Source organism: Schistocerca cancellata, chromosome 11 (assembly GCF_023864275.1).
Source record: "Schistocerca cancellata isolate TAMUIC-IGC-003103 chromosome 11, iqSchCanc2.1, whole genome shotgun sequence".
Lineage (NCBI taxonomy): Eukaryota > Metazoa > Arthropoda > Insecta > Orthoptera > Acrididae > Schistocerca > Schistocerca cancellata.
This window is the reverse complement of record NC_064636.1, coordinates 73,696,124-73,720,843: the sequence shown is the minus strand read 5'-3', so window position 1 is coordinate 73,720,843 and position 24,720 is coordinate 73,696,124. Positions and strand designations below refer to the sequence as shown.

The window sequence follows — 24,720 nt, the reverse complement described above, 5'->3', positions numbered from 1 at the left end:
AGTGCTGACTCTTGACATGCTGACAGGTAATGGGCCACAACAGAGCAAACCCACAGCAGAGTCATTCGACGTTTTGAAGAAGATTGGTAGGTAGGTCATCACAGAGCAGACCCACTGTAGTCCTGGTAGAGATTACGATATTGGTGGGCCACCAGAGGTACAGACCCACTGTAGTCCTGGTAGAAATAATGGTAACAATGCAAACTAGCCACAGACTGCACACAGCACAGCCAGTGATTTTCATACAGAGCGCTACGTAACGTTGCCAATAAGAAAACATAAACAGCCTACTTACAGTACATTCAGTGTTATATACGGATGGCAAAATATGTCACGAATAGAATTAGTAGTAAAGAAGTAGTAAATGTAAACCTTAAGTCTGATGCTGAAGTTTATTGCATGAACAGCACAAACTTCGTAAGTTATAAAAACTTTTTCTTTCGTTATTTTGTGGACGTCAATCACGAAAAAAACTTTCACGAAGGCTGAAGTGTGTGTGTGTGTGTGTGTGTGTGTGTGTGTGTGTGTGTGTAGTTTGCTGGAAGTCGCTGAGTGCTCTTGTTCACAAACACTGGACGAATATAGTCTGTATAATTTGGACGCCTTGAGTTACGCTGCTCCGAGACATACGCACAGTTTCCCGCATTGAAACTTGACTTACAGGGCATATCCAAAAGAAACCCGAATTTTCTGTATCTTCTGTACACTTATAAATAGTAAAATTTCGTTATTTTCTCTCCTTTCAGCTGTCGCGGGTTTAATAACCAGCATTGTAACTGATGTATGTATACGAGAAATACACTCCTGGAAATTGAAATAAGAACACCGTGAATTCATTGTCCCAGGAAGGGGAAACTTTATTGACACATTCCTGGGGTCAGATACATCACATGATCACACTGACAGAACCACAGGCACATAGACACAGGCAACAGAGCATGCATAATGTCGGCACTAGTACAGTGTATATCTACCTTTCGCAGCAATGCAGGCTGCTATTCTCCCATGGAGACGATCGTAGAGACTCTGGATGTAGTCCTGTGGGACGGCTTGCCATGCCATTTCCACCTGGCGCCTCAGTTGGACCAGCGTTCGTGCTGGACGTGCAGACCGCGTGAGACGACGCTTCATCCAGTCCCAAACATGCTCAATGGGGGACAGATCCGGAGATCTTGCTGGCCAGGGTAGTTGACTTACACCTTCTAGAGCACGTTGGGTGGCACGGGATACATGCGGACGTGCATTGTCCTGTTGGAACAGCAAGTTCCCTTGCTGGTCTAGGAACGGTAGAACGATGGGTTCGATGACGGTTTGGATGTACCGTGCACTATTCAGTGTCCCCTCGACGATCACCAGTGGTGTACGGCCAGTGTAGGAGGTCGCTCCCCACACCATGATGCCGGGTGTTGGCCCTGTGTGCCTCGGTCGTATGCAGTCCTGATTGTGGCGCTCACCTGCACGGCGCCAAACACGCATACGACCATCATTGGCACCAAGGCAGAAGCGACTCACATCGCTGAAGACGACATGCCTCCATTCGTCCCTCCATTCACGCCTGTCGCGACACCACTGGAGGCGGGCTGCACGATGTTGGGGCGTGAGCTGAAGACGGCCTAACGGTGTGCGGGACCGTAGCCCAGCTTCATGGAGACGGTTGCGAATGGTCCTCGCCGATACCCCAGGAGCAACAGTGTCCCTAATTTGCTGGGAAGTGGCGGTGCGGTCCCCTACGGCACCGCGTAGGATCCTACGGTCTTGGCGTGCATCCGTGCGTCGCTGCGGTCCGGTCCCAGGTCGACGGGCACGTGCACCTTCCGCCGACCACCGGCGACAACATCGATGTACTGTGGAGACCTCACGCCCCACGTGTTGAGCAATTCGGCGGTACGTCCACCCGGCCTCCCGCATGCCCACTATACGCCCTCGCTCAAAGTCCGTCAACTGCACATACGGTTCACGTCCACGCTGTCGCGGCATGCTACCAGTGTTAAAGACTGCGATGGAGGTCCGTATGCCACGGCAAACTGGCTGACACTGACGGCGGCGGTGCACAAATGCTGCGCAGCTATCGCCATTCGACGGCCAACACCGCGGTTCCTGGTGTGTCCGCTGTGCCGTGCGTGTGATCATTGCTTGTACAGCCCTCTCGCAGTGTCCGGAGCAAGTATGGTGGGTCTGACACACCGGTGTCAATGTGTTCTTTTTTCCATTTCCGGGAGTGTATAAAGTAGGACGCATTCACTGAGTATAGCTAATAGTTTCATAAACTTGCAGAGTGCTAGCGGCGATGAAAGTAATCATCAGATAATAAGCTTGCTCCGAGCTCCTGTCAGGGTCGCCACATTATACTGGGCGGCCGGTGTGAGAGATTAAATTACCTGATGCGCAGCCGCCTGCTCAAGTGGCGAGCGATGAGCTACGACCCTGTAATCGTTTTCGGGCCTTCACGGATCGACACGAACCTTCGATGTGCCTCGACGCTTCTGCCTTCGTTTTGCATTCCTGCCACGCTACACTTGATGTGAGCAGCTTTTGCTGGAGTAGTTTGATTGCACCTATCCCAAACCGAAGGCCGGTGCATATCCTTCGCGTGCAGGAAACGAGATGCATGAAGGATGCTGTTATGAAACTGTTAAGTATACGTGCTGTTTTGAGCGTAATGAATCACTCCGCATGGTTGCTAGAGCTACAGCTAGAAGTCACGGTAGAATGGGAAAACCGACGGGTAAAAACCGGTGCCAGTATTTTTTCTGAATAACCATAGTTTTCTGGTATTCATTTGGTTTCGGTTATAACAGGTGTTTTCTTATTTTTACTACCAATCGAGTAAAAAAGACCGAAATTTCAACTACGCATAGCAGCAGTGAATTTTTTTTTATTACGAATGATTGAAGCGATTTCACAGCTCTACAATAACTTTATTATTTGAGATATTTTCACAATGCTGTGCACACACATACAAAAACTCAAAAAGTTTTTCTAGGCATTCACAAATGTTCGATATGTGCCCCTTTAGTGATTCGGCAAACATCAAGCCGATAATCAAGTTCCTCCCACACTCGGCGCAGCATGTACCCATCAATGAGTTCGAAAGCATCGTTGATGCGAGCTCGCAGATCTGCCACGTTTCTTGATAGAGGAGGTTTAAACACTGAATCTTTCACATAACCCCACAGAAAGAAACCGCACGGGGTTAAGTCGGGAGAGCGTGGAGGCCATGACACGAATTGCTGATCGTGATCTCCACCACGACCGATCCATCGGTTTCCCAATCTCCTGTTTAAGAAATGTCGAACATTATCATGGAAGTGCGGTGGAGCACCATCCTGTTGAAAGATGAAGTCGGCGCTGTCGGTCTCCAGTTGTGGCATGAGCCAATTTTCCGCGGGCTACGCGTGAAACTTGCCCGCACGCGTTCAACCGTTTCTTCGCTCGCTGCAGGTCGACCCGTTGATTTCCCCTTACAGAGGCATCCAGAAGCTTTAAACTGCGCATACCATCGCCGAATGGAGTTAGCAGTTGGTGGATCTTTGTTGAACTTCGTCCTGAAGTGTCGTTGCACTGTTATGACTGACTGATGTGAGTGCATTTCAAGCACGACATACGCTTTCTCGGCTCCTGTCGCCATTTTGTCTCACTGCGCTCTCGAGCGCTCTGGCGGCAGAAAGCTGAAGTGCGGCTTCAGCCGAACAAAACTTTATGAGTTTTTCTACGTATCTGTAGTGTGTCGTGACCATATGTCAATGAATGGAGCTACAGTGAATTTATGAAATCGCTTCAATCATTTGTAATAGCCCTGTAGAAAAGAACCTCTTCAAAACAGCGCTCTCTCATGACCTTTTGAGTGGTTTGTGACTCTGTTCTGATGAATTAAGATAGCTTAAATTAAAAGGAAGGTCAGCGTTGACCGTAATATTGATGTTTTATTGATAGCAGAATCGATTTTCGATCACTTAGTGATCATCTTCGGTCCTGTACACATTAAACTCAGACACTGGTATCAAGTTATCAATAACCAAAACTGAGAAGCGATGAGAATAACTGAAACAGATTCTGCTATCAATAAAACATCAATATTACGAGCAACGCTGACCTTCCTCTTAATTTAACATATATGGTCGTTGTGCACACAGCACTCCATGGAGTCGCCAATCAGTTATGACAGCGTTCACCAACCATAGCTCTAGGCTATATTCTTCATCACCGAAAAGAACAGAGTTCTTAAATTCACTTAGCACCTCCAGGGCAGTTGAATTTCTCATTACCTCACTAATGAAAGAATGCTTAAAATTTTTTCCGCTCATTTCACATCGATGACTAACATTCCACTTGGGATGTGTGGAGGGTACATTAGCATATTTGTTTTTCGTTGTAAATACAGGGCTATTACAAATGATTGAAGCGATTTCATAAATTCACTGCAGCTCCATTCATTGACATATGGTCACGACACACTACAGATACGTACAAAAACTCATAAAGTTTTTTTCGGCTGAAGCCGCACTTCGGGTTTCTGCCGCCAGAGCGCTCGAGAGCGCAGTGAGACAAAATGGCGACAGGAACCGAGAAAGCGTATGTCGTGCTTGAAATGCACTCACATCAGTCAGTCATAACAGTGCAACGACACTTCAGGACGAAGTTCAACAAAATCCACCAACTGCTAACTCCATTCGGCGATGGTATGCGCAGTTTAAAGCTTCTGGATGCCTCTGTAAGGGGAAATCGACGGGTCGGCCTGCAGTGAGCGAAGAAACGGTTGAACGCGTGCGGGCAAGTTTCACGCGTAGCCCGCGGAAAATTGGCTGGTGCCACAACTGGAGACCGACAGCGCCGACTTCATCTTTCAACAGGATGGTGCTCCACCGCACTTCCATCATGATGTTCGGCATTTCGTAAACAGGTGATTGGAAAACCGATGGATCGGTCGTGGTGGAGATCACGATCAGCAATTCGTGTCATGGCCTCCACGCTCTCCCGACTTAACCCCATGCGATTTCTTTCTGTGGGGTTATGTGAAAGATTCAGTGTTTAAACCACCTCTACCCAGAAACGAGCCAGAACTGCGAGCTCGCATCAACGATGCTTTCGAGCTCGTTGATGGGGACATGCTGCGCTGAGTGTGGGAGGAACTTGATTATCGGCTTGATGTGACTTCTTGTTCGCATTGACGGCACTTTGAATATTAGAAGAATATCGGCTTGATGTCTGCCGAATCACTAAAGGGGCACATATCGAACATTTGTGGATGCCTAAAAATACTTTTTGAGTTTTTGTATGTGTGTGCAAAGCATTGTGAAAATATCTCAAATAATAAAGTTATTGTAGAGCTGTGAAATCGCTTCAATCATTTGTAATAACCCTGTATTTATTGTGTATTCTTTTTTTTTCTGGTATGTTGTTCATTCTGAAGGACGATCTCCTCACTATGGATGAATTGCATCTAGTCTAATCTAATCTTAGTTTTGATGATATTCATATGAACTTTTTTTGAAGACAGCTCAGGTGCTTTTCCAAGGTCTTTGCCGCGTCTGACAGAAATAAAATATCATCGGAAAACGAAACTTCCTGGCAGATTAAAACTGTGTGCCGGACCGAGACTCGAACTCGGGACCTTTGCCTTTCACGGACAAGTGCTCTACCAGCTGAGCTACCCAAGCACGACTCACGCCCGTCCACACAGCTTCAATTCTGCCACCGATTCTCATTCTGGAATCATCGGAAAACTTCAGTTTTTATTTCTTCTCCCTAAAATTCAATGCCTTCCCAAATTTCTCCTTTGTTTCCTTTACCGCTTGCTCAATGTACAGATCGAGTAATATGGGAGATAGGTTACAGCCCTGTCTCACTCCCTCCTCAACCATCACTTCCCGTTATATGTCCTTGCACTCGGTTCTTATCTGCTAGTGCTTCATCAATATAATTAAGTGGCACATGATGAAGAACGGGTGCAAATATTAACCATCGTTTATTTTTGATTTGATTTAATTGAAATTGAGATAATAACAGCTTTGTTTTCTTTTTATTGCAGGATATTCCGCTACACACGGTAAGTACGAGGAATTTTTTTAACCTCAGTTCTTCTACTCTTCTGCGTGCTCCTACGTCCATGTCGCGGCTGCTAGACTGAAAGGCTGCTATACAGGTAGGTGAACTGATTACACGCGAATGCAGTCTCACGACCAAAGTATTGCTATCTGTTCGTGAATAACACGCCTGGAAAGAAACATAAAGGAAACAGGTAAGCAAGTGTAATATAGCAAAATTGAAAGTAAAGTGCAACAAATAAGAATAGAACAAGTGAAGCTCTAAAACGGTAGACCAGAATTAGCGTTGTTCTTGCACTCGCGATATCATCCACTGTACATTGGAGATGGGCAAAGTCGTTCATACTTGGGAACTAGTTCACTGGTGATCGCTCCTTTTTGGGGAACCGTTCATTTTTACTCGTTCACCGTTCATTGTGCTTGGTGTACGGTTCTTATGGAAAAGTGAAAATTAGTAGCACAGGTGACTGAAGATGGAAGGCACCAAGAGGGGACACTTTCCTCCCCCCTGGAGTGCAGAGTTTTTATTCATAACAGAATTCTCACACACTTGTAATTTTCGTGGTTCTGCAAAACATCTCGTTTAGCCAACTGCAGCGTTTTGTGGCTGATCGCTGTGAAATAATGTAAGGTGGCGCACGATAAACCCGTCCCGAGTACAGACTGCTCGCCAATTACGCACGATTCGTTGACCGCTACGAGCAGAATAGATAAACATGTAATAATTAGGTAGTGAAAAAATAACAAATAAGCTAATGTAAGCACCTTCGAAACAATAGATGACGATTGGTAAGCGACAATGAGCAGTCTGGTACTCGGGGACGATTTTTCATGCGCCACCCTGTACCACTGAAATAATACTGTAGGCGTTACCATATTCTCTTTACAAAATGTGACACCAGACACTCGACTACGAAGCGCAGGCTTTATTCGCTCGCAAGTCGGTCTGCCTTCCATAACAGTGAACATGCCCTTCTACCTTGGACCAAAAATAGGACGCAAAATGACCACTCTTGTGTGCCGTGCAGACAACCTTTGCATGTGTAATAACAAAAAAACTTTTTACAAGTATTTCTTCTGCTGCTTATCGAAATAGTGACGTAATCTGACACAGCATTTTGTTACCTGAAAAGATGTATATATTACATACTACGTAATGTTTATGTAGTTTTCGTAATTACACTACTAGCCATTAAAATTGCTACACCAAGAAGAAATGCAGATGATAAACGGGTATTCATTCGACAAATATATTATACTAGAACTGACATGTGATTACATTTTCACGACATTTGGGTGCATAGATCCTGAGACATCAGTACCTAGAACAAGCACCTCTGGCCGTAATAACGGCCTTGATACGCCTGGGCATTGAGTCAAACAGAGCTCGGATGGCGTGTACAGGTACAGCTGCCCGTGCAGCTTCAACACGATACCATAGTTCATCGAGAGTAGTGACTGGCGTATTGTGACGAGCCAGTTGCTCGGCCACCATTGACCAGAAGTTTTCAATTGGTGAGAGATCTGGAGAACGTGCTGGCCAGGGCAGCAGTCGAACATTTTCTGTCTCCAGAAAGGCCCGTACAGGACCTGCAACGTGCGCTCGTGCATTACCCTGCTGAAATGTAGGGTTTCGAAGGGATCGAATGAAGGGTACAGCCACGGGTCGTAACACATCTGAAATGTAACGTCCACTGTTGAAAGTGCCGTCAATGCGAACAAGAGGTGACCGAGACGTGTAACCAGTGGCACCCCATACCATCACGCCAGGTGGTACGCCAGTATGGCGATGACGAATACACGCTTCCAATGTGCGTTCACCGCGATGTATCCAAACACGGATGCGACCATCGTGATGCTGTAAACAGAACCTGGATTCATCCGAAAAAATGACGTTTTGCCATTCGTGCACACAGGTTCGTCGCCGAGTACACGATCGCAGGCGCTCCTGTCTGTGATGCAGCGTCAAAAGTAGCCGCAGCCACGGTCTCCGAGCTGATAGTCCGTGCTGCTGCAAACGTCGTCGAACTGGTCGTGCAGATGGTTGTCCTCTTGCGAACGTCCCCATCTGTTGACTCAGGGATCGAGACGTGGCTGCACGATCCGTTACAGCCGTGCGGATAAGACGCCTGTCATCTCGACTGCTAGTGCTACGAGGCCGTTGGGATCCAGCACGGCGTTCCGTATTACCCTCCTCAACCGACCGATTCCATATTCTGCTAACAGTCATTGGATCTCGACCAACGCGTGTAGCAATATCTCGATACGATAAACCGCAATCGCGATAGGCTACAATCCTACGTTCATCAAAGTCGGAAACGTGATGGTACGCATTTCTCCTCCTTACACGAGGCATCACAACAACGTTTCACCAGGCAACGCCGGTCAACTGCTGTTTGTGTATGAGAAATCGGTTGGGAATTTTCCTCATGTCAGCACGTTGTAGGTGTCGCCGCCGGCCCCGACCTTGAGTGAATGCTCTGAAAAGCTAATCATTTGCATATCACAGCATCTTCTCCCTGTCGGTTAAATTTCTGTAGCACATCATCTTCGTGGTGTAGCAGTTTTAATGGCCAGTAGTGTAGAAAGTGGGTGACTACTGGGTTGAGTGACACGCTGTGTGACAGTCGCTTCGTTTAGTCAACATTCACGTAACGTACGGTCGCGAAGCAGTGTTGGCTTGGGCGCGGATCGGCACGCATCGCCGTGCGTCTCGGTGCGTGCGCGTTGCGTCGCCCCCCTCCCACGCAACTGGCGCGTTCCCTCACGCAGTGGCCTGCCCGTCTGCCTAACTGTATGTACCGACACGCACCCTGTGACGTCAGCTGCGTTCCCACACGCACTGCTCTGGATTCTCTAACGCCGTTCGCTCACGCGGTCTGATGTGCGCCGTGGCTTCCAAAAGTTGCCGGAATTCCGATTTTGCTCTAAGTGGTTACGAGCACTGTGAGTGTAGCCGCATACATCTTTGTTGTAGAGGGAGGGAGGGAGGGAGAGAGAGAGAGAGAGAGAGAGAGAGAGAGACAGAGAGAGAGAGAGAGAGAGAGAGAGAGAAAGAGAGAGAGAGAGAGGGGGGCGGGGGTCTACTAGTAATTTCGGCGCTGATTGGCGAAGAGCTCAGGACGCCACATTTTTGCTTGTCCCCCATTCGGATATCCGGGACTGCGAAGGGGGCGGTTACCATGAGAAAAAGATCGAATAATCAACGAAAGGACAACGTTCTACTAGTCGGGGCGTGGAATGTCAGAAGCTTGAACGTGGTAGGGAAACTAGAAAATCTGAAAAGGGAAATGCAAAGGCTAAATCTAGATATAGTAGGGGTCAGTGAAGTGAAGTGGAAGGAAGACAAGGATTTCTCGTCAGATGAGTATCGGGTAATATCAACAGCAGCAGAAAATGGTATAACAGGTGTAGGATTCGTTATGAATAGGAAGGTAGGGCAGAGGGTGTGTTTCTGTGAACAGTTCAGTGACCGGGTTGTTCTAATCAGAATCGACAGCAGACCAACACCGACAACGATAGTTCAGGTATACATGCCGACGTCGCAAGCTGAAGATGAACAGATAGAGAAAGTGTATGAGGATATTGAAAGGGTAATGCAGTATGTAAAGGGGCACGAAAATCTAATAGTCATGGGCGACTGGAATGCAGTTGTAGGGGAAGGAGTAGAAGAAAAGGTTTCAGGAGAATATGGGCTTGGGACAAGGAATGAAAGACGAGAAAGACTAATTGAGTTCTGTAACAAGTTTCAGCCAGTAATAACGAATACCCTGTTCAAGAATCACAAGAGGAGGAGGTATACTTGGAAAAGGCCGGAAGATACGGGAAGATTTCAATTAGATTACATCATGGTCAGACAGAGAATCCGAAATCAGATACTGGATTGTAAGGCGTACCCAGGAGCAGATATACACTCAGATCACAATATAGTAGTGATGAAGAGTAGGCTGAAGTTCAAGACATTAGTCAGAAAGAATGAATGCGCAAAGAAGTGGGATACGGAAGTACTAAGGAATGACGAGATACGTTTCAAGTTCTCTAACGGTATAGATACAGCAACAAGGAATAGCGCAGTAGGCAGTACAGTTGAAGAGGAATGGACATCTCTAAAAAGGGCCATCACAGAAGTTGGGAAGGAAAACATAGGTACAAAGAAGGTAGCTGCGAAGAAACCATGGGTAACAGAAGAAATACTTCAGTTGATTGATGAAAGGAGGAAGTACAAACATGTTCCGGGAAAATCAGGAGTACAGAAATACAAGTCGCTGAGGAATGAAATTAATAGGAAGTGCGGGGAAGCTAAGACGAAATGGCTGCAGGAAAAATGTGAAGACATCGAAAAAGACATGATTGTCGGAAGGACAGACTCAGCCTACAGGAAAGTCAAAACAACCTTTGGCGACATTAAAAGCAACGGTGGTAACATTAAGAGTGCAACGGGAATTCCACTGTTAAATGCAGAGGAGAGAGGAGATAAGTAGAAAGAATACATTGAAAGCCACTATGAGGGTGAAGATTTGTCTGATGTGATAGAAGAAGAAACAGGAGTCGATTTAGAAGAGATAGGGGATCCAGTATTAGAATCGGAATTTAAAAGAGCTATGGAGGACTTACGGTCAAATAAGGCAGAAGGGATAGATAACATTCCATCAGAGTTTCTAAAATCATTGGGGGAAGTGGCAACAAAACGACTATTCACGTTGGTGTGTAGAATATATGAATCTGGCGATATACCATCTGACTTTCGGAAAAGCGTCATCCACACAATTCCGAAGACGGCAAGAGCTGACAAGTGCGAGAATTATTGCACAATCAGCTTAACAGCTCATGCATCGAAGCTGCTTTCAAGAATAATATACAGAAGAATGGAACAGAACATTGAGAATGCGCTAGGTGACGATCAGTTTGGCTTTAGGAAAAGTAAAGGGACGAGAGACGCAATTCTGACTTTACGGCTAAGAATGGAAGCAAGGCTAAAGAAAAATCAAGACACTTTCATAGGATTTGTCGACCTGGAAAAAGCGTTCGACAATATAAAATGGTGCAAGCTGTTCGAGATTCTGAAAAAAGAAGGGGTAAGCTATAGGGAGAGACGGGTAGTATACAATATGTGCAACAACCAAGAGGGAATAATAAGAATGGACGATCAAGAACGAAGTGCTCGTATTAAGAAGGGTGTAAGACAAGGCTGTAGCCTTTCGCCCCTACTCTTCAATCTGTACATCGAGGAAGCAATGGTGGAAATAAACGAAAGGTTCAGGAGTGGAATTAAAATACAAGGTGAAAGGATATCAATGATACGATTCGCTGATGACATTGCTATCTTGAGTGAAAGTGAAGAAGAATTAAATGATCTGCTGAACGGAATGAACAGTCTAATGAGTACACAGTATGGTTTGAGAGTAAATCGGAGAAAGACGAAGGTAACGAGAAGTAGTAGAAATGAGAACAGCGAGAAACTTAACATTAGGATTGATGGTCACGAAGTTAAGGAATTCTGCTACCTAGGCAGTAAAATAACCAATGACGGACGGAGCAAGGAGGACATCAAAAGCAGACTCGCTATGGCAAAAAAGGCATTTCTGGCCAACAGAAGTCTACTAATATCAAATACCGGCCTTAATTTGAGGAAGAAATTTCTGAGGATGTACGTCTGGAGTACAGCATTGTATGGTAGTGAAACATGGACTGTGGGAAAACCGGAACAGAAGAGAATCGAAGCATTTGAGATGTGGTGCTATAGACGAATGTTGAAAATTAGGTGGACTGGTAAGGTAAGGAATGAGGAGGTTGTACGCAGAATCGGAGAGGAAAGGAATATGTGGAAAACACTGATAAGGAGAAGGGACAGGATGATGGGACATCTTCTAAACATGAGGGAATGACTTCCATGGTACTAGAGGGAGCTGTAGAGGGCAAAAACTGTAGAGGAAGACAGTGATTGGAATACGTCAAGCAAATAACTGAGGACGTAGGTTGCAAGTGCTACTCTGAGATGAAGAGGTTAGCACAGGAAAGGAATTCGTGGCGGGTCGCATCAAACCAGTCAGTAGACTAATGACAAAAAAAAAAAAAAAAAAAAAAAAAAAAAAAAAAAAAAAAAAAAAAAAAACGGTTGATTTGAAAATGGGTCTCGGCCCGAAACTAGTCATCAAATAAAAACTAAAATATTTGCAACGTGGACTGTTTCTCCTTCTATTGAGAAAGACAGTTGGTCGGTTCATTTTACGCAGTCTGACAGTGACAAAAGAATCGTGTTGTGAGTAGAATGTGCGGCAATGACTGTCGAATTAGATTTTTGGACCAATTTTTACAGACTAAATGTTGATTGATGGGGAATTCAATACAGTGAAGGTATTTCATGTCTGTAGTATTTCCGATAAATGAAAACAGGCGCAAACAGTGTAAAGTTAAAGTTAAGGACGGAGAGGGCAATCGAAAAGCCGGTCTGCGACAACCCAAAAAATTATTCCCTTCTGTGTGAAGTGTTCTCTGGTATGCCATTAATGACGTCTAATCAATAACATTACGTTCTGCCTTTTGTTGTTCGAAGATTATTGAGTGTTGCAGTGTACAGTGTTTGTGTCACACTGTGATTTCGGTAGTTGCCCTGCAAACACCATTAAAATCATTCGTTTATTGCGTAACACAAATGTGTTTCATAATTATTTAATACCTTATTTTGGTATGTGTTATGGTTATTAAGAGGTGTAATGCCTGACTCCTGTGGTTGATCCTCAGTCAATTCCATTAAAAATTTTTTTTTCACTCTACTGCTGACAGTGATTTGTTAATGTGAATAATTTTGTGTCTTTTGAGGTATGTCTGTAGTAATACTTCCAATTTATAGACAGCACATTCGTGCGCTTTTTAAACTACTGTTTCTTGTCATTCATACAGCACATTATTGGTTATGGGAAATGAAGCAATGAAAATAAATCCGACAGTGGGTATCTTGCTATTGTGTATGACTTCGATACTCATTTACGTATTATGTGTTACTATTACCATACAAGAAAAGAAAGTACAGATGTTTCGTTTTCGAAAATGTTCAAATGTGTGTGAATTCCTAAGGGACCAAACTGCTGAGATCATCAGTCCCTCTTTTTTGATGGATTCTTTGTTTAAGTTTTTTTTACATATCAATGTAAAAATACCTTTCCCAGATTTCCTCATCGTAAGGGAAAGTATTAGGTCCATTTTGACTCGTGGAAGTGATGTTATGTGAGGACGGAAAAAAATATTCAAAAGTGAGAGGCTGCTAATTTCAAGGATGAATATCCCAGCAGTAAAAACTGGAATGGCTTCAGAATACGTGAAATAAAATAAGTGAGACGTTATGTAGTCGCCGGCCGGGTGGCCGAGCGGTTCTAGGCGCTACAGTCTGTGACCGCGATAACCGCTACGGTCGCAGGTTCGAATCCTGCCTCGGGCATGGGTGTGTGTGTGTGATGTCGTTAGGTTAGGTGGGTTTAAGTAGTTCTAAGTTATATGGAACTGATGACCTCACAAGGGAACCTCCCCATCGCACCCCCCTCAGATTTAGTTATAAGTTGGCACAGTGGATAGGCCTTGAACAACTGAACTCAGATCAATCGAGAAAACAGGAAGAAGTTGTGTGGAACTATGAAAAAATAAGCAAAATTCACAAACTGAGTATTGCGCTAGATAGGCAACGTCAAGGATAGTATGAGCTCATGAGCGCCATGGTCCTGTAGTTAGCGTGAGCAGCTGCGGAACGAGAGGTCCTTGGTTCAAGTCTTCCCTCGAGTGAAAAGTTTAATTTTTTATTTTCAGTTTATGTGACAAACTCTTATGTTTTCATCACTTTTATGGGAGTGATTATCACATCCACAAGAAAACCTAAATCGGGCAAAATAGAAGAATCTTTTTACCCATAGGTGTGTCGACATCATATTCCTGTCATGTGATGCATGTGCCGTCACCAGTGTCGTACAGAATATATCAGACGTGTTTTCCTGTGGAGGAATCGGTTGACCTATGACCTTGCGTTCAAATGTTTTCGGTTCTCATTGGAGAGGCACGTCCTTTCGACTACTAATCGCACGGTTTTGCGGTGCGGTCGCAAAACACAGACACTAAACTTATTACAGTGAACAGAGACGTCAATGAACGAATGGGCAGATCATAAATTTACGAAAATAAAGAAAGTAAACTTTTGACTCGAGGGTGGACTTGAACTAAGGACCTCTCGTTCCGCAGCTGCTCACGCTGACCATGGGACCACGGCACTCCTTAGCTAACTTTAGCCATGGTGTTGCCTATCTTGCACATGGACTACTCAGTTTGTATATTTTGCTTATTTTTTCATAGTTCCACACAACTTCTTCCTGTTTTCTCGATTGATATGTGTTCAGTTTTTCAAGGCCTATCCACTGTGCCAACTTATAACTAAATCTGAGGGGGGTGCGATGGGGAGGTTCCCTTGTCAGAGCCACTTGAACCGGGTGCGTCGACATTAGGCCCAAGTACTGCAGACCAACACAACTGAACAGACCACAGGCCGCTTAGTCAACTGAGCGCCTGTAAGGTCCGTGCACAGCCCGCCGTACGTCACACGTTCCTCTTGCCTCTCTCTCACCCTGACTGCGACAGACTGACTGCCGATGTGGTCAACAAGCCACTCCAAGGAACTGCAACCAAAGACTCAGCTAACAGGCGACAACAGGGAGACGGATCACGTCAGCACGCAGATGTAAGAACATACACTACTGGCCATTAAAATTTCCACACCAACAAAGATGACGTGCTACAGACGCGAAATTTAACCGACAGGAAGAAGATGCTGTGATGTGCAAGTGATTAGATTTTCTCAGCATTTACACAAGGTTGGCGCCGGTGGCGACACCTACACCGTGCTGACATGAGGAAAGTTTCCAGTCGATGTCTCATACTGAAACAACAGTTGACCGGCGTTGCCTGGTCAAACGTTGTTTTGGTCCCTCGTGTAAGGAGGAGAAATGCGTACCATCACGTTTCCGACTTTGATAAAGGTCGGGTTGTCGGCTACCGCGGTTGCGGTTTATCGTATCGCGACATTGCTGCTCGCGTTGGTCGAGATCCAATGACTGTTAGCAGAATGTGGAATCGGTGGGTTCAGGAGGGTAATACGGAACGCCGTGGTGGATCCCAACGGCCTCGTATCACTAGCAGTCGAGATGACAGACATCTTATCCGCACCGCTGTAACGGATCTACAGCCACGTCTCGATCCCTGAGTCAACAGATGGGGACCTTCGCAAGACAACAACCATCTGCACGAACAGTTCGACGACGTTTGCAGCAGCACGGACTACCAGCTCGGAGACCGTGGCTGCGGTTACCCTTGACACTGCATCACAGACAGGAGCGCCTGCGATGGTGTACTAGACGACGAACCTGGGTGCACGAGTGGCAAAACGTCATTTTTTGGATGAATCTAGATTCTGTTTCCAGCATCACGATGGTCGCATCCGTGTTTGGCGACATCGAGGTGAACGCACATTGGAAGCGTGTGTTCATCAACGCTATACTGCCGTATCACCCAGCGTTATGGTATGGGGTGCCATTGGTTACACGTCTCGGTCACCTCTTGTTCGCATTGGCGGCACTTTGAACAGTGGACGTTACATTTCAGATGTGTTACGTACCACCCGTGGCTCCACCCTTCATTCGATCCCTGCGAAACCCTACATTTCAGCAGGATAATGCACGACCGCATGTTGCAGGTCCTGTACGGGCCTTTCTGGATACAGATGATGTTCGACTGCTGCCCTGGCCAGCAGATTCTACAGATCTTTCACCAACCGAAAACATCTGATCAATGGATCAATGGTGGCCGAGGAACTGGCTCGTCAGAATACGTCAGTCACTACTCTTGATGAACTGTGGTATTGTGTTGATGCTGCACGGGCAGCTGTACCTGTACACGCCATCCAAGCTCTGCTTGACTCAATGCCCAGGCGTATGAAGGCCGTTATTACGGCCAGAGGTGGTTGTTCTGGGTACTGATTTCTGAGGATGTATGCACCCAAATTGCGTGAAAGTGTAATCACATATCAGTTCTAGTATATTTGTCCAATGAGTACCCGTTTGTCATCTCCATTACTTCTTGGTGTAGCAATTTTAATGGTCAGTAGTGTAGAACGAGCCAACACGGCTCAACGCCATCAATGTTTCGAGATTGTCATAAATCTGAGGCATTTTTTGAGTAGAATGTGATTAACCAGGGACTCTCTGGGACAAAATTTCGTCATGACCTGACGCAGAGTCGGCCCTCCATTTCTTGCGCGAGCGCAAGAGTCGTCTTTTTGCCGCGATTTCGGATGTTGCGCCGGATGCAGTGCTGGGGTTCATTTCTCTCTCGGCGCAGTGTGAGAAAGACGGGCGCTAGGTTTTTTTATGGCGGCTGGCAGCGCGTGTGTGCGTGGAGCCCTCCCTGCCAGCCACGGGCGCGGTGCGTATATCGCGTGGCCCGCGTGTGTTCGTGCGTAACGAGGCCCTTCCTGACTGCGACCGCCAGCCTGTGGCTCGCGACCCCACTCGGATACCACTCCTCAGCCGAGCCACCGTCAGCGTAGTGACCCTAATCCCAGTGCCGTTCCTCCCCAGTAAAGCGATGCGCTGCATGTAACTTTGAGGTACGCCGATGACATTGTAATTCTGTCAGGGACAGCAAACGACTTGGAAGAGCAGTTTAACGGAATGGAGAGTGTCTTGAAAGGCGGATATAAGATGATGAACTACAAAAGCAAAAGCGAGGGTAATGGACAGGTGTTGACAGATGTGAAAATTACCGAACAATCCGTTTAATAAGCCACAGCTGCAAAATACTAACGCGAATTCTTTACAGACGAATGGTAGAAGCCGACCTCGGGGAAGATCAGTCTGGATTCCGTAGAAATACACTCCTGGAAATGGAAAAAAGAACACATTGACACCGGTGTGTCAGACCCACCATACTTGCTCCGGACACTGCGAGAGGGCTGTACAAGCAATGATCACACGCACGGCACAGCGGACACACCAGGAACCGCGGTGTTGGCCGTCGAATGGCGCTAGCTGCGCAGCATTTGTGCACCGCCGCCGTCAGTGTCAGCCAGTTTGCCGTGGCATACGGAGCTCCATCGCAGTCTTTAACACTGGTAGCATGCCGCGACAGCGTGGACGTGAACCGTATGTGCAGTTGACGGACTTTGAGCGAGGGCGTATAGTGGGCATGCGGGAGGCCGGGTGGACGTACCGCCGAATTGCTCAACACGTGGGGCGTGAGGTCTCCACAGTACATCGATGTTGTCGCCAGTGGTCGGCGGAAGGTGCACGTGCCCGTCGACCTGGGACCGGACCGCAGCGACGCACGGATGCACGCCAAGACCGTAGGATCCTACGCAGTGCCGTAGGGGACCGCACCGCCACTTCCCAGCAAATTAGGGACACTGTTGCTCCTGGGGTATCGGCGAGGACCATTCGCAACCGTCTCCACGAAGCTGGGCTCGGTCCCGCACACCGTTAGGCCGTCTTCCGCTCACGCCCCAACATCGTGCAGCCCGCCTCCAGTGGTGTCGCGACAGGCGTGAATGGAGGGACGAATGGAGACGCGTCGTCTTCAGCGATGAGAGTCGCTTCTGCCTTGGTGCCAATGATGGTCGTATGCGTGTTTGGCGCCGTGCAGGTGAGCGCCACAATCAGGACTGCATACGACCGAGGCACACAGGGCCAACACCCGGCATCATGGTGTGGGGAGCGATCTCCTACACTGGCCGTACACCACTGGTGATCGTCGACGGGACACTGAATAGTGCACGGTACATCCAAACTGTCATCGAACCCATCGTTCTACCATTCTTAGACCGACAAGGGAACTTGCTGTTCCAACAGGACAATGCACGTCCGCATGTATCCCGTGCCACCCAACGTGCTCTAGAAGGTGTAAGTCAACTACCCTGGCCAGCAAGATCTCCGGATCTGTCCCCCATTGAGCATGTTTGGGACTGGATGAAGCGTCGTCTCACGCGGTCTGCACGTCGAGCACGAACGCTGGTCCAACTGAGGCGCCAGGTGGAAATGGCATGGCAAGCTGTTCCACAGGACTACATCCAGCATCTCTACGGTCGTCTCCATGGGAGAATAGCAGCCTGCATTGCTGCGAAAGGTGGATATACACTGTACTAGTGCCGACATTGTGCATGCTCTGTTGCCTGTGTCTATGTGCCTGTGGTTCTGTCAGTGTGATCATGTGATGTATCTGACCCCAGGAATGTGTCAATAAAGTTTCCCCTTCCTGGGACAATGAATTCACGGTGTTCTTATTTCAATTTCCAGGAGTGTATTTCAACACGTGAGGAAATACTGACCTTACGACTTATCTTAGAAGAAAGATTAAGGAAATGCAAACCTACGTTTCTAGCAGTTGTAGACTTAGAGAAAGTTTTTGACGATGTTGACTGGAATACTCTCTTTCAAATTCTGAAGGTGGCAGGGGTAAAATACAGGGAGCGAAAGGCTATTTACAACTTGTACAGAAACCAGATGGCAGTTAGAAGAGTCGAGGGACATGAAAGGGGAGCTGCGGTTGGGAAGGGAGCGAGACAGGGTTGTAGCCTCTCCCCGATGTTATTCAATCTGTATATAGAGCAAGCAGTAAAGGAAACAAAAGAAAAATTCGGAGTAGGTATTAAAGTCCATGGAGAAGAAATTAAAACGTTGAAGTTCGCAAACAGTCAGGGACAGCAAAGGACTTGGAAGAGCAGTTGAACGGAATGGACAGTGTCATGAAAGGAGGGTATAAGATGAACATCAACAAAAGCAAAACGAGGGTAATGGAATGTAGTGGAATTAAGTCGGGTGATGCTGAGGGAATTAGATTAGGAAATGCGACCCTTAAAGTAGTAAAGGAGTTTTGCTATTTGGGGAGCAAAATAACTGATGATGGTCGAAGTAGAGAGGATCTAAAATGTAGACTGGCAATGGCAAGCAAAGTGTTTCTGAAGAAGAGTAATTTGTTAACATCGAGTATAGATTTAAGTGTCAGGAAGTCGTTTCTGAAAGTATTTGTATGGAGTGTAGCCATGTATGGAAGTGAAACGTGGACGATAAATAGTTTGGACAAGAAGAGAATAGAAGCTTTCGAAATGTGGTGCTACAGAAGAATGCTGAAGATTAGATGGTTAGATCACATAACTAATGAGGAGGTATTGAATAGCATTGGGGAGAAGAGGCGTGTGCGGCCTAACTTGACAAAAAGAAGGGACCGGTTAGTAGGACATGTTCTGAGGCATCGAGGGATCACCAATTTACCATTGGAGGGAAACGTGGAGGGTAAAAATCGTAGAGGGAGACCAAGAGATGAATACACTAAGCAGATTCAGAAGGATGTAGGTTGCAGTAGGTACTGGGAGATGAAGCAGCTTGCACAGGATAGAGTAGCATGGAGAGCTGTATCAAACCAGTCTCTGGACTGAAGACCACGACAACAACATATGTAACTTTCCATTTAATCGCGACCCGAAACGATTACCTTTCCTCACCAGCAGATTACTAAGCAGATAACGTTCCTTCGCGATTACCTACAAACTTGGGAGAGCCAGCCATGAAAGAAACTGTCCCACCTGGTGTGCAAGATGTCTGAGACAGCCGAAATACTCTCAGAAGAATATAATACTTCCAATTCCAAACAAGGAAGGGCTGACAGGTGTGAATATTACCGGACCATCATTATAAAAAGTCATGGCTGCAAAATAATGGCACGAATTATACAAGAATGTCTCCGGAGGAATGGTCAGTATTCAGGAAGATGACAGGAAGAATCATTGGCAGAGAACCCTAGAAAAAACTGGTCCTATCTAAAATCGCTAAGCGGGTCTTCAAAATGGTTCAAATGGCTCTGAGCACTATGCGACTTAACTTCTGAGGTCATCAGTCCCCTAGAACTTAGAACTACTTAAACCTAACTAACATAAGAACATCACATACTTCCATGCCCGAGGCAGGATTCGAACCTTCGACCGTAGCGGTCGCTCGGTTCCAGACTAGCGCCTAGAACCGCTCGGCCAGTCTGGCCGGCCTTCCATTTAATCCCTTGTTGACAAGTCTCGTGTGTCAGTTGAACATAGCTAAACGTCAGCCGAAGTTTTCAATTTTATGTTCAAGAAATCAGTCACGCAGGACCATCCTATGAAGATACCGTCATTTGACCAGCGGACAGACTCCCGTATGGACGACATAGTAATAAGCATCGCTGGCATAGGGAAACAATTGAAACATTTGAAAGCAAATAAATCACCAGATCCGGATGGAATACCAGTTCAGTTTTACAAAGAGTACTCTACGGCTTTGGCCCCTTACTAGCTTGCATTTATCGTGAATCTCTCGCTCCGCAACAAAGTCCCAAGCGACGGGAAAATAGCGCAGGTGACTCCACTATATAAGAAAAGTAAAACAACAGATCCACAAAATTACAGACCAGTATTCCGTACTTCGCTTTGCTGCAGAATACTAGAACATATTTTCAGTTCGAACGTAGTAAACTTTCTTGAGACTGAGAAGCTTATGTCCACGAATCAGTACGGTCTTAGAAATCATCGCTCTTGCGAAACTCAGCTTGCCCTTTTCTCACATGATATACTGCGACCTTTGGATGGAGGACAATAGGTTGAGTCCATATTTCTAGGTCTCAGTAAGGCGTTTGACACGGTGTCGCAAGCAGGCTGTTGATGAACGTATATGGAATACGTTCACTGATATGTGGGTGCCTCGCCGGCAGCTGTGGCCGAGCGATCCTTGGCGCTTCAGTCCGGAACCACGCGACTACTACGGTCACAGGTTCTAATCCTGCCTCGGGCATGGATGTGTGTGATGTCCTTAGGTTAGTTAGGTTTAAGAAGTTTTAAGTTCTAGGGGACTGATGACCACAGATGTTAAGTCCCATATTGCTCAGAGCCATTTTAACCATTTGAACCATTTGTAGATGTAGATGTAGATTGCGAGCAGAAAAGTATAGTAAACATGAACTCTAAGATGCATACCTTAGGAGCTACGGGCACTTGTTGAGTAGAAGATTTCGCAGTATCCAAGATAAGTGATCTTGATGTATGCATTTTAGAGCTCATGTTTACCAGGCTTTTTTGCTTTCAAGGATTCTTCATGTCTTATCCTGAGTACTGACTCCAGGGACACCGTGTATGGAAAAGAATGATGAAACTGGTAGAAATCGACTCTGGGGTAGATCAGTTTGTGTTCCGGAGTACTATATGGTGACGCGAGGCAAATCTGGTCCTTTGACCTTAGGAGACAAACTGAAGAAAGGCAGACTTAACGGTTATAACATTTCCAGATTTAGAGAAAGCTTTTGACAGTAGTTGGTCATTTAGTAATTAAATTTATTTAAAAAACCTATAACGCTACTTTCAAGTCGAATTCAGGCCGACACGTGCATGGTCAGCTCTGTCTTTCAGAACTAGTTCGTCCAGCTCGTTTTATTAGACGTAAAAACCCCAATGTCGCCGAGACATTAAGCTCCAAAATTGCTGGCCTTTCGCTACGTACCGGCAGCTGCGCTGTCGCTGGTGCGGAACTGACCACAGGGCAGAAGTGTGCCTCGCAGGACACTCCTGCGTGCCTCTGTATACCCTACAAGAAACGCGCGCCTATCCGGGTTACCAGAACGATGAACGAACTGGAGGAAGTGGTTTTGCAGATGCAGGAGTGTCAGCAATGTCCAAGCCAGCAGCGGACAAGCTTAAGTTTCTTCCAAACGGTACACCCAGGTCAACAGGTAGAAGTGGGGCACAGACATATGCAAGCACCAAAAAACGCAACACATTACCACGCCTACGAAATCCTTTCCTGCGGATACGGAATCTTAGCCTTCGGATCCCACAGAAAGCTAGTCTCGGACATCTTCATATCAAGTTGGAATAGACAAATACAGGGTTAGCCAGTGAAACGGGAAGATTTAAATAAGTAACTAATTCCTTAAGAAAATTTATTTTTTTAATTTAATGGTTATAAATACACTCCTGGAAATGGAAAAAAGAACACATTGACACCGGTGTGTCAGACCCACCATACTTGCTCCGGACACTGCGAGAGGGCTGTACAAGCAATGATCACACGCACGGCACAGCGGACACACCAGGAACCGCGGTGTTGGCCGTCGAATGGCGCTAGCTGCGCAGCATTTGTGCACCGCCGCCGTCAGTGTCAGCCAGTTTGCCGTGGCATACGGAGCTCCATCGCAGTCTTTAACACTGGTAGCATGCCGCGACAGCGTGGACGTGAACCGTATGTGCAGTTGACGGACTTTGAGCGAGGGCGTATAGTGGGCATGCGGGAGGCCGGGTGGACGTACCGCCGAATTGCTCAACACGTGGGGCGTGAGGTCTCCACAGTACATCGATGTTGTCGCCAGTGGTCGGCGGAAGGTGCACGTGCCCGTCGACCTGGGACCGGACCGCAGCGACGCACGGATGCACGCCAAGACCGTAGGATCCTACGCAGTGCCGTAGGGGACCGCACCGCCACTTCCCAGCAAATTAGGGACACTGTTGCTCCTGGGGTACGGCGAGGACCATTCGCAACCGTCTCCACGAAGCTGGGGTACGGTCCCGCACACTGTTAGGCCGTCTTCCGCTCACGCCCCAACATCGTGCAGCCCGCCTCCAGTGAATGGAGGGACGAATGGAGACGTGTCGTCTTCAGCGATGAGAGTCGCTTCTGCCTTGGTGCCAATGATGGTCGTATGCGTGTTTGGCGCCGTGCAGGTGAGCGCCACAATCAGGACTGCATACGACCGAGGCACACAGGACCAACACCCGGCATCATGGTGTGGGGAGCGATCTCCTACACTGGCCGTACACCACTGGTGATCGTCGAGGGGACACTGAATAGTGCACGGTACATCCAAACCGTCATCGAACCCATCGTTCTACCATTCCTAGACCGGCAAGGGAACTTGCTGTTCCAACAGGACAATGCACGTCCGCATGTATCCCGTGCCACCCAACGTGCTCTAGAAGGTGTAAGTCAACTAACCTGGCCAGCAAGATCTCCGGATCTGTCCCCCATTGAGCATGTTTGGGACTGGATGAAGCGTCGTCTCACGCGGTCTGCACGTCCAGCACGAACGCTGGTCCAACTGAGGCGCCAGGTGGAAATGGCATGGCAAGCCGTTCCACAGGACTACATCCAGCATCTGTACGATCGTCTCCATGGGAGAATAGCAGCCTGCATTGCTGCGAAAGGTGGATATACACTGTACTAGTGCCGACATTGTGCATGCTCTGTTGCCTGTGTCTATGTGCCTGTGGTTCTGTCAGTGTGATCATGTGATGTATCTGACCCCAGGAATGTGTCAATAAAGTTTCCCCTTCCTGGGACAATGAATTCACGGTGTTCTTATTTCAATTTCCAGGAGTGTATAAAGTACAAAGGTAGCCATTTACTGTACAATAGGTGAAAAATTATTTTTTGAATATAGCATCTGCCAAATGTCCTCCATTGGAATCTATGCACTTCTGCAGCCGGGCCTGGAAGTTTCCCCTGACATTTTGCAGCGTATTGACTGGTATCCCTTCAGTTTCGTCCCGAATTCGTTGTTTTAGCGCTGGGATAGTTCTGGGTGGATCGTTCTGAAAAACTCTTGTTTTTAAGTAACCCCACAGAAAAAGTCGCAGGTTGTCATATCTGGAGAGCGAGGGGGCCAAGGGATATCGCCGTTTCGGGAAATGGCGCCGCCTGGAGACAAAGCATTCACAGCATTCATGGCAGCTCTTGGCAGTGTGGCTTATTGCCCCACCTTGTTGGAACATTCTGTGTTCATTCACTGGAAAACGGGCGAGTTCTGGCGTAAGAAAGTTCTGGATCAGCCGGCCGCGGTGGTCTAGCGGTTGTAGGCGCTCAGTCCGGAACCGCGCGACTGCTACGGTCGCAGGTTCGAATCCTGCCTCGGGCACGGATGTGTGTGATGTCCTTAGGTTAGTTAGGTTTAAGTAGTTCTAAGTTCTAGGGGACTGATGACCACAAATGTTAAGTCCAATAGTGCTCAGAGCCATTTGAACCATTTTTAGTTCTGGATCATTGCAACGTATCGCACAGAGTTACCAGTCATAGCACTTGCATTGATATCCTCGAAGAAAAATGGGCCTACGATTCCTCTTGCCGACATTGCGCACCAAACCGTCACTTTTTGAGCACGAAGAGGCGTTTCGTGAAGTGCGCCAGGGTTTTCCTCCAATCAGTATCTGAAGTTTTGTTTATTAACAAAACCAGGGAGGTGGAAATGCGCCCCATCGCTCATCCACAAGTGGTTTACTTGGTTGTCATTTTCTTCTAGTCTTCTGGCCATTTCCTCAGAAAATTGTAATCGTTACTGATAGTCACTTGGTTTGAGAGATTGCGCAATCTGTATTTTGTATGGGTGAAATCTTGACGAAGAACCCTTCTCACTGAAGTGTTACTTATTCCGAGACGTAGAGCACGCTGTTTGGCAGATCGGCGTGGAATTCTCGGCATTGCCTGTTGAACAGCAGCGATGTTTTGTGGGGTTCGAACGGTTTTTGCACTCCCACCTCGTTTTTTAGACGTTGGTCCAGTTTGTTAAAGGTTGTTTATCCACGAAAGAATTGCGTTGTCCGAGGGAACAGGCCTGTTGCGCGGTATGTTGAAATGGCGTCGAAAAG

General features: G+C 47.0%; 1 protein-coding gene across 1 annotated transcript in view; it reads left to right on the top strand.

Moving 5' to 3' along the window:
- The window catches only part of LOC126108680 (nostrin), a 675,422-nt gene that overhangs the window by 197,856 nt on the left and 452,846 nt on the right, over positions 1–24,720 (top strand). Inside the window, exon 2 of the mRNA XM_049913991.1 lies at positions 6,029–6,046. Coding sequence (XP_049769948.1) covers positions 6,029–6,046 — 18 coding nt within the window. The remainder of the gene's footprint in view (positions 1–6,028; positions 6,047–24,720) is intronic.